Source organism: Polyergus mexicanus, unplaced genomic scaffold, assembly GCF_030449975.1.
Source record: "Polyergus mexicanus isolate NDT 795.1 unplaced genomic scaffold, iyPolMexi1.0 SCAF_29, whole genome shotgun sequence".
NCBI lineage: Eukaryota > Metazoa > Arthropoda > Insecta > Hymenoptera > Formicidae > Polyergus > Polyergus mexicanus.
The window spans coordinates 57,501-67,500 of NW_027223349.1; the positions used below are offsets into that span (position 1 = coordinate 57,501).

Here is a 10,000-nt window from a genome sequence, read left to right on the forward strand (position 1 = left end):
TGCTCTTAAGCACAACATATCATTATTATTTGCGCCCTGCGTAATCCGCAGTGCCGCGCAAATCTCGCGCTTCTTAGCGCTTTGCACAGCTTAAGTGCAATCTTTGTGCTCTTTAGCACTCCGCACCTCAAAGTGCGTCCTGCGTAATCCGCAGTGCCGCGCAAATCTCGCGCTTCTTAGCGCTTTGCACAGCTTAAGTGCAATCTTTGTGCTCTTTAGCACTCCTCGCCTCAAAGTGCGTCCTGCGTAATCCGCAGTGCCGCGCAAATCTCGCGCTTCTTAGCGCTTTGCACAGCTTAAGTGCAATCTTTGTGCTCTTTAGCACTCCGCACCTCAGAGTGCGTCCTGCGTAATCCGCAGTTACACATAGTTGTCGCACGCTTTAGCGCGCGGCACTGTTAAGTGAAAATTATAGTGCGTCTTCGCACATCCGCGTGCGACGGACCAGTCGTCACGCTTCAGCATCTCTACAACCCAAAGGTGGTGAATTGTTGCTGAAAGGCTTCATCTTATCGGCCTACCATCATGACGGACTCGCTGCAGGGCCTCCTCATCGAGCAATCTATTACAATAAGCTTGATGAAGCGAGTGTTCCCCAACTTTAAGAAAATGGGCAAGGCCAACGTCACGCAATACAAGGCGAAGAGTCGACTGGACGCCTTGGAGACATTATGGGAAAGGTGTCAACGTCTCAACGTCCAGCTTCAGCAAATAGCAACGGCCGACGAACAGCGTACAGTCCAATACTTCATCGAGGAGGAATTCTTTACGGCCGAGGACGTCTACCACGAAGCGGCGGACTACCTCGCAGACGTGATAGGTAAATTCTCCCGGTGCGACCCAAATGCGGCATCAACGGTAAGCGACATTTCTTCTCGCGAATTGTCTGGTGCGGTTTCATTGCAATTACCACGCATCCCGTTGCCGAAATTTTCCGGTAATTTCGCGGAATGGGAAAACTTCCGCGGAATATTCGAATCGCTCGTCGCCTCGAAAGAATCGCTGTCGAATACGCAGAAACTACATTATTTAAAAGCCAGTGTCACGGGCGAAGCTGCGGTATTAATTAATCATGTTAAGATTGCAGACGCAAATTACGATGGTGCGTGGAAATTACTTATTGAAGAGTACGATAATCAAAACGCGATTATTCATGCGCATATTCATGCTTTCGCTGATTTGCCTATTATGAAAACGGAATCCGCTGTCGAACTCAAAAGTTTACGCGATACCGTTGCCGCGTCATTAGCCGCGTTAACAAATTTAGGCAGACCTGTTGAAAAATGGGATGACCTATTAGTCTATATTGTTTCGCAAAAATTTAGTCCACGCACACGTAATGAGTGGAATCTGCAACGCGGTAAATCAACCGCATCTCCGACGTACGAAGAGATTCGAGATTTTATGACGTTGCGAATTCGGGGACTAACCGATCATTCTAAGTTAAATGCTTCGTCTCATAAAAATAAAGGCTCTAATCGGGCCTCGGTGAATAACGTAGCCACCGAAAAATGTTTGAATTGTTCCGGCAATCATAATTTGATGTTATGCGACGAGTTTAAACGTAAATCCGTCGAACAGAGAACTCAGTTTCTCAAATCGCACAAATGTTGCTTTAATTGTTTAAAAGTCGGCCATTTCCCGACCTCTTGCAAGAGTAAAAAACGCTGTAATTTGTGCCGACGAGCACATCATACGCTCTTGCATCGTGCATCAAATATACCAGTACAGAAGATTAGTGAAAATTCTGTTTTGGAAAACAAAACTCTTAACGCTCAACCGAGCGGCTCAGCCACCCCTGAGATAAAGAACGAGACCGCCGTCGCTTCCGTTCAAACGATTCATTCGCCGCTGAAAAATCCGCCGAACGTGTTACTAGCCACCGCATGGGTAATACTTCGTACCATCGAAGGACGTAAATTTAAAGTTCGTGCGTTGTTAGATCAAGGCTCGGCTGTTAGCTTTATTTCGGAATCGTTGTGTCAAACTATGCGCACGAAACGTTCTCGCGCAAGCCTCCACGTACAGTGTTTCGGCGAACGATACAGTGGCGTAGCGAAATCTCAGGTGTCTCTTACTCTCGAGTCTTGTAATGGGCGAGGTTCCTCAACCTTTTCTTTGACTGCTTTCGTATATCAAAAAATTACGTCATACGTTGGCTCAAAGACTAAAACCGTAGATTATTGGCCGCATTTACGGAAATTATCTCTCGCGGATCCGGATCCGTTTAGCAATCATCCGATCCATCTGCTCATCGGATCAGATTTATATGGATCGTTATTAAAGCAAAAGGTAAAACATGGTCCGACCGGCACTCCGACGGCCCAGCTTACTGCTTTAGGATGGATATTATCCGGTCCTACCGGCACTTCTAATTCAATTACCGGTTCCGCGACTTCATTAAATTGCGTAACAATTCCTTCGCTCGATTCTCTCCTTCAAAAATTTTGGGAGATTGAGGAAATTTCTTCCGAACTTCAGCTGTCGGAAGAAGATAAAAAATGCGAACAACATTTTATCGAAACACATCAGCGTGCCGAAGACGGCCGCTATATAATACGGTTACCATTTAAAACCAACCCTCCGCTCGATATAGAAGCTTCGCGCGAAACTGCCGCGCTTCTTTATTCGAAATTAGAACAACGCCTACGAAAAAATCCGGATCTCGCGAAACCCTATCATTCTTTCTTAAATGAATATAAATCTATGGGTCATATGGAATCTGTCTCCGACGAAAATCCGACGCTTAACCACCAGGTGTATATACCGCATCATCCGGTACTACGCGAGTCTAGCAGCACGACGAAACTTCGCGTAGTATTTAACGCGTCGTGCAAAACGAGCAATGGTTCTACATTAAATAATCATTTAATGACCGGGCCTAAATTACAACGCGATTTGTCCTCAATTATCCTTCGTTGGCGTCAATTTCGTTATGTGTACACCGCCGATATCGAAAAGATGTTTCGACAGATCCGCGTTCATCGAGACGATGTCGATTTTTTGCGGATTTTTTGGCGATCTAATATTAATTCTCCGATACGATCTTATCGATTGCTTACAGTCACATACGGTACTGCTCCAGCTCCGTATTTAGCCATGCGCGTTATCAATCAATTAGCTATCGACGAAGGTCATTCCTTTCCAAAAGCACAAACAATAGTACAAGATTCTATTTACGTCGACGACGTTCTATTTGGCGCCGATGAAGTTCCGTCGCTAAAGGAAAGTCGCGATCAGCTTACGAAATTGATGGCGCGAGGCGGTTTTCATTTACGCAGATGGACTACTTATGTGGCGAATCGCGTATCGGAAGTACAAACTCGGCTGCCGTCGATTAAATGGAATCACGTCCCATCTAAAGAAAATCCAGCGGATTGCGCGTCGCGAGGTTTGTCACCCGCTGAACTCCGCGATTTCAAACTTTGGTGGGCCGGCCCTGCCTGGTTGAGTTCCCCTTCTACCGCGTGGCCGATCCATGATAAATTAAAAGATCAACTTGAAGCCGATCGTCAGATAATCGAAACCGAAACGCGAAATACGATCGTTTGTCATGCTCAACATAATCTGGAGTGGCAATTACCGAACGAAGTCTCTACATGGAGGAGGTTAATTCGAGTCACGGCACGCGTGCAACGTTTTATTAATAATCTAAAATGTCGCGCGACCAATACGAACGTGAATACGACGTGCTTGTCCGCTGCCGAACTCAAAGAAGCTTCCTTGTTTTGGCTCCGTTACGTGCAACAACGTCATTTTCCATCCGAAATTCAAGCGTTAAACGATAAAAGTTTACTGCCAAGATCCAGTTCTTTGTTATCGCTTTACCCCTTTCTCGGGAAAGATAAATTAATTCGCCTTGGCGGGCGGATTGACCATTCGTCACTCAGTTATGATGAACGGCACCCTATAATTTTACCGAAACATCGAATTTCGGATTTATAATTCGCTCAAGCTCATAAAGCCTCTCTTCATGGAGGCACTCAATTGATGTTAAGAATTTTACGCCAAAATTATTGGATAATTTCAGCGCGCACCAGTGTAAAATCTCTTATACGTAGTTGTGTAAAGTGCGTACGCGAACGCGCACGTACCTCGCAACAGCTGATGGGGAATCTCCCCCAGCCCCGCGTCACGCCTTCGGCTCCGTTCTCGCACACAGGCGTCGATTACGCCGGGCCGATGAATATAATTCCGTCAGTCGGCCGCGGTCAACGATCCAAAAAATATTATGTTGCCGTTTTTATTTGTCTCTCGACAAAGGCCGTCCATTTAGAATACGTAGATGATTACGCTACTAACGGTTTTCTCTCCGCCTTTCGGAGATTTGCAAGCCGTCGCGGTCTCCCATCCGACATGTACAGTGATAACGGCACTAATTTTCAAGGCGCGGACCGCGAATTAAACACTACCTTTCAGCGACTTGTCGCCGACCCTCAAATACAAGACGCTATAGCTAATGATAACGTAAAATGGCATTTTATACCTCCCTCTGCTCCGCATTTCGGCGGACTTTGGGAAGCCGGTGTCAAAGGATTAAAGTTTCATTTGAAACGAGCGATTGGTTCCCGAACATTATCGCAGATCGAGTTCGCTACGCTGCTGTGTCAAATCGAGGCTTGCCTAAATTCCCGCCCGATTTCCGCGTTACATGATGATCCGAATGACTTTTCCGCGTTAACTCCGGGTCATTTTTTAGTCGGTCGCCCGTTAGTAAGTCCGCCTGAAGAATCTGTTTTAGATATCGATTCGAATCGGCTGTCTCGATGGCAGCAAGTGCGTACGATTTTAGAGCAGATCTGGCGTTCTTGGTCTTCTGATTATTTGCATACATTGCAACAAAGGCGTAAATGGCAAGAAAACAAACCGGAGCTCAAAATTAACGAGCTGGTATTGTTGAAAAATAATTTGGCACCTCCTTCGAAATGGGAACTTGCCCGAATATTAGACGTACATCCGGGATCGGATGGGCATGTCCGAGTAGTTACATTGCGTACTGCCAAAACCACTCTAAAGCGACCAATAACGCAGATCTGTCAGCTACCGATATCAAGTGACACTGGCTCTTAAATTAACTTGCGTTTTCTTTATGCGTTAATAATTAAGTTTGACTTTAATTTTCGTCACGCTGTATATGTACATATATCTATGCTAAGAACGCCCATGTAAATAACCCTATGCTAAGATTTACTGATTAAGTTAATTCATGTATTTCGATGATCTTTATCTGTACTCTTTTCCTATTATTGTATGTTGAAAAATTTGCTGTAGAGCTCTTCGGACCGTCTGATCGAGAATTATCATTAAGATGCCGTGTATCGATTATGTTGGTAGGATTTAACCAGTTATTTCGTAACCTACCCGGTATACGAGGCGAGCGGGATGTTCAAGAAAGTAAGCGTTTTATAAAGTATATTATTAATTTTGTTTCTCGAACGTTCTAAAGCGAGACGTTACGTGCGAAGCCTTGTTTTCATTCCGTTTTTGCGGTTTCTTCGTATCGTTCGATTCTGACAAACACCTCGTTGTCGATAGCCGATTGGCTCTCGGAATCGAACGATCGAAATTCCTCATTTTTTGTAGTACCCGTATCAACCAGGACTATTGTACGTGGATCGAAGAGAAGGTTTTTCGTTAAGACACTTCGTCGAAAACAATAGTCGAGCCAGCAGAGCTGCGAGAGAGATACGAATAATTGACCTTAATTGTCGTTTCTCTTATTTACAGGTAACCTGTAAATTTTGTACATACGTTGTAAACAGTTATAATATAAAACTCTTATTTACAGAGAAACTAATTTGGTTAATTATTCCGACGATCCAAACTCCTGATATAAAAAGACATTATAAAACGACAATTTCCGTCACAAAATGAAATTAAAATTTGAGTTCAGAGCAGTGGCTTCCCCAAAGGATAATAAAACTACCATAGTAGCCATAACCTCAATTGTTACAGAACAAGGAGAAAGATATGCTATACCGGATGAACTCATCTATGCAGATTATCATGAGGAATTAAAAAAAACGGAGGCTTTCCAAAAGGTAAGGCAGTCATTAGAAAGAAGGCAGGACGAGTTGAAAATATGGATAACGCTATCAGAAAAATTGCAAGAGATATATTCAGATGCTGAAGGAAATATCCAGTTTGAAGGAAAATATTTAAAACAAATACTTCATGAGAATATTAAAGAACACTCAGACCTGACAAAGATACTGGAAAAATTAGTCGAAAAATCAGAAAAGAAAGAAGAGGAAAAAAACTTAAAATATATTGTTGATAAATTTATATTGGAAAAATTTAACTATAAAACATCTAATGTCAGACAGTGGTTAGACACATTTGAAAAAGAATGTGCAAGATTTGAAATAGAAAAAAACAAAACCAAACTCGAATTATTGAGATTATTTATGGACGGGACCTGCCAAGACTGGTACACTTCTACAGTAATAAAAGGAGAGCATGAAAACGATTGGCATAAATGGAAACAAGTACTAATAGAAACCTTTTCAGGTAAAGGATGGAGTAGCAGAACATATGCTCATTATTTTAAATATAAAGAAGGTTCGCTAGTACAATATGCAATAAAGAAAGAACGACTTTTATTAGAAATAAACAAGGATATGGACACCGACACAATGATAGACAGAATTGCATTCGGTTTGCCAGGATTTATTAGAGAGAAAATGGACAGGGACAAAATGAAAAATACAAAAGATTTAATTAATGAATTACAAAAGCTCGAAGGAATAACAGATAAGAAGAAAATATTTAAAAAAGAAGGAAAACCAGAACATAAAGGGAGAAACGAAGAAAAAAAACCATGCAAGACATGCGAGAATACAAATAAAGGTATAAGATACCACCCAGAAGAGAAATGCTGGTTTAAACAAGAGAAAAAAGAAAAACCCAAAGCTATAGGAAGCAATTCAGTAATAGAAGTAGACTTAAGTACAGAGAAAAAAAACGAATAGTCACACCATTGATCAAACTTAAGATGCTAATTGAAAATGAGATAGAAATAATGGGAACATATGATCCAGGTTCTCAGGTCTCTTTAATAAACTCGAAATGGATAAAAATAAGAAATAACACAGAAGATGTAAACAAAATACTCTTAAAGTCTGTCAATGGTGTGAATCATACAAATGGATTGGTAAGAATAAAAATAAAAATATTTAATATAGAAAAAGAAATAGACGTATACATAGTTGAAAGAGAAGATTTCGAAGATTTCATAATAGGATTAGATTTAATTCCCATATTCAAGCTGAGGCTGAATGAAAATTTAGAAGTCTCACAAAAAAAAGAAAAAGAGATAGAAAAACCAAAGATAATTGCAAGCGAAATAAAAAGTGAAACTAAAAATTGTTCGGTTAATTTTAATGAACATGTGGAAACAGACGAATTCCAAATAAAAATACAACACTTAGATAAAAATAAAAAGATTAAGATAGAAAGATTAATAGACAACAACAAATCAGTGTTTGCAAAAGACAAATACGATGTTGGAACAGTTAATGAATATGAAGCTAGAATTGATTTAATAGTAGAAAAATACTGCAGTAAAAGACCATATAGATGTAACATAAATGACAAAAAAGAAATAGAAAAACAAATAGCCAAACTACTAGAGAAGAATTTAATCGAAGAATCTTATAGTCCTTTTGCTGCACCGGTCACGCTAGCATATAAGAAAAATGAAGAAAAAACACGTATGTGCATAGACTTCAGAGATTTAAACAAAAATGTTGTCCCTCAAGCACAACCATTTCCTTTAATAGATGATATAATAATAAGAGCCAGAAACTGTAAATATTTCACGACTCTGGACATAAACTCAGCTTTTTGGTCAATACCATTAAGAATTGAAGATAGAAGAAAAACAGGATTTATAACGCAAGATGGTCACTTCCAATGGACATGTCTACCATTTGGTTTAAAAACGTCTCCAGCTATATTTCAACGAATTCTGAGTAACATACTGAGAAAACATGGACTAATCGAATTTTCAGTAAACTATATAGACGATATCCTAATTCACTCATCGACATTTGAAGAACATCTAGATCACATTGAAAAATTATTGGATACAATAAAAAAAGAAGGATTTAGGCTAAAATTTAAGAAATGTACATTTGCTGCTAGCTCAGTTAGATATTTAGGACATATAATAGGAGAAAACACAGTCACACCATTGAAAGATAACATAATATCAATAAAGAATTTTCCAACTCCTACCACACAAAAGCAAATCAGACAATTTCTGGGGAAAATAAACTTTTACCACGAATATATAGAAAAGAGCTCAATACTATTAGATCCATTACACCAACTATTAAGAAAGAATGTAAAATTTATATGGACAGAAGATTGCGAAAAAGCTTTTGGAAAAATAAAAGAACTACTATGTGCCCAACCAGTGTTAGAAATATTTGACAAAGACCTCCCAATCAAGATATATACAGATGCATCACTTGAAGGCATAGGCGCAATATTAAAACAAACACAAGAGGATGGAAAGGAAAAACCGACGGCTTACTTCTCAAGGAAACTTAACGAAACACAAAAAAAGAAAAAAGCAATATATCTTGAATGTTTAGCTATAAAAGAAGCAATAAAATACTGGCAACACTGGTTGATAGGGAGATACTTCGAAATATATTCAGATCACAAACCACTAGAAAACATGAACATAAGAGCACGAACGGATGAAGAATTAGGCGATCTAACCCACTACCTATTTCAATACGACTTTAAAATTATATACGTTCAAGGGAAAAATAACACAAACGAGAATGAAAATATGCCCATATTATACTGCTAAAAGTTTAACGGAGAATATAAAAAAAATATGTAAAGAATGTGACATCTGCATTAAGAATAAAACAAGAGGACAACAAAAATTCGGCTTATTATCACAATTAGGACCAGCAACTAAAGCTTTCGAAATTATGTCCATGGATACGATTGGAGGATTTGGAAGCACCAGATCGACAAAAAAATACATACATTTACTCGTCGACCATTTCACAAGATATGCGTTCATTTTAACATCAAAAACTCAAAACGCCAATGATTTTATAAAATTAATTCAAACTGTACTGGAAATAGGAAAGATCGAAACAATCTTAACAGATCAATACCCTGGAATAAATTTGAGAGAATTTAAAAATTATTTAAAGAAGAAGAATGTGCAATTAATTTTTACTGCAATAAACACACCATTTTCTAATGGTTTAAATGAAAGACTAAATCAGACACTAGTGAACAAAATAAGATGTAAAATAAACGAAGAAAAGAAGAAGAGAGCATGGACATCAATAGCGAGAGAATGTGTGAATAAGTATAATAGACTAGAACACACAACCACAGGATTTACACCAGAATATCTATTACATGGCACAGACACCAACAACATACCAGAACAATTAAGAAGAAAGAAAAACGGAGAAGACTGGACAAAGGATAGAAAATTAGCATTGGAACGAACATTGAGATCACATAAATACAATAAAAGTGTATTTGACAGAAACAGAAAACACCATGAATTCAACGTAGGAGATAAGGTATTTATAGAAAATGGAAACAAACTCAATAGGAAAAAACTAGAAGAACTAAGAATCGGACCATTCACAATAGAAGAAAAAATTTCAAACTCAATTTATAAAATAAAAACTGACAAAAAAAATCAAGATACAAGTCTGTTCCATGTAACAAAATTGATCCCAATGTTACAACATGAGGATAACTGAAAATTTGTGCAATTTTCATCTCGAAGAGGGGAGATGTAAAGAGAATATACTATCTTTAAATTTAGCGCGCTTAGCACGCTCCGCGCGCTTCCATGACACCTGTCAGATGTCTCGTCGAGAACAAAAGGAATTAACAGTGGGAGAGAGGAAGATAGGGAGAGATATAGATAGAAGGAAGATATAAGAAAGAACACAGGCTGGGATAAGTCATATAAAGATAATTAACGGTTATAAACAATATAGTCGAG

General features: G+C 39.2%; 2 protein-coding genes across 2 annotated transcripts; both read left to right on the plus strand.

Annotated features, from left to right (window-relative positions):
• The first annotated feature begins 525 nt into the window (after positions 1 to 525).
• LOC138943636 (uncharacterized) lies at positions 526 to 5,070 on the plus strand. Its single transcript, XM_070314605.1, has 2 exons — positions 526 to 3,608; positions 4,062 to 5,070. Exons 1-2 carry the CDS (start codon positions 526 to 528, stop codon positions 5,068 to 5,070), a joined length of 4,092 nt encoding a protein of 1,363 aa, XP_070170706.1.
• Positions 5,071 to 5,656: 586 nt separating this feature from the next.
• On the plus strand, positions 5,657 to 7,697 carry LOC138943656 (uncharacterized). The gene is made up of 2 exons (XM_070314625.1): positions 5,657 to 5,727; positions 5,789 to 7,697. The coding sequence occupies exon 2, from the start codon at positions 5,871 to 5,873 to the stop codon at positions 6,969 to 6,971; it is 1,101 nt and encodes a 366-aa protein (XP_070170726.1). The 5' UTR covers positions 5,657 to 5,727; positions 5,789 to 5,870; the 3' UTR covers positions 6,972 to 7,697.
• Positions 7,698 to 10,000: the final 2,303 nt, after the last annotated feature.

Excerpts from the sequence above, each read along its gene's own strand:
- LOC138943636 (XM_070314605.1), top strand. The coding sequence starts at position 526 with ATGACGGACTCGCTGCAGGGCCTCCTCATCGAGCAATCTATTACAATA. Across the intron at positions 3,609-4,061 it reads GAAGTCTCTACATGGAGGAG|TTGTGTAAAGTGCGTACGCG; the intron begins GTTAATTCGAGT and ends TCTTATACGTAG.
- LOC138943656 (XM_070314625.1), top strand. The coding sequence starts at position 5,871 with ATGAAATTAAAATTTGAGTTCAGAGCAGTGGCTTCCCCAAAGGATAAT.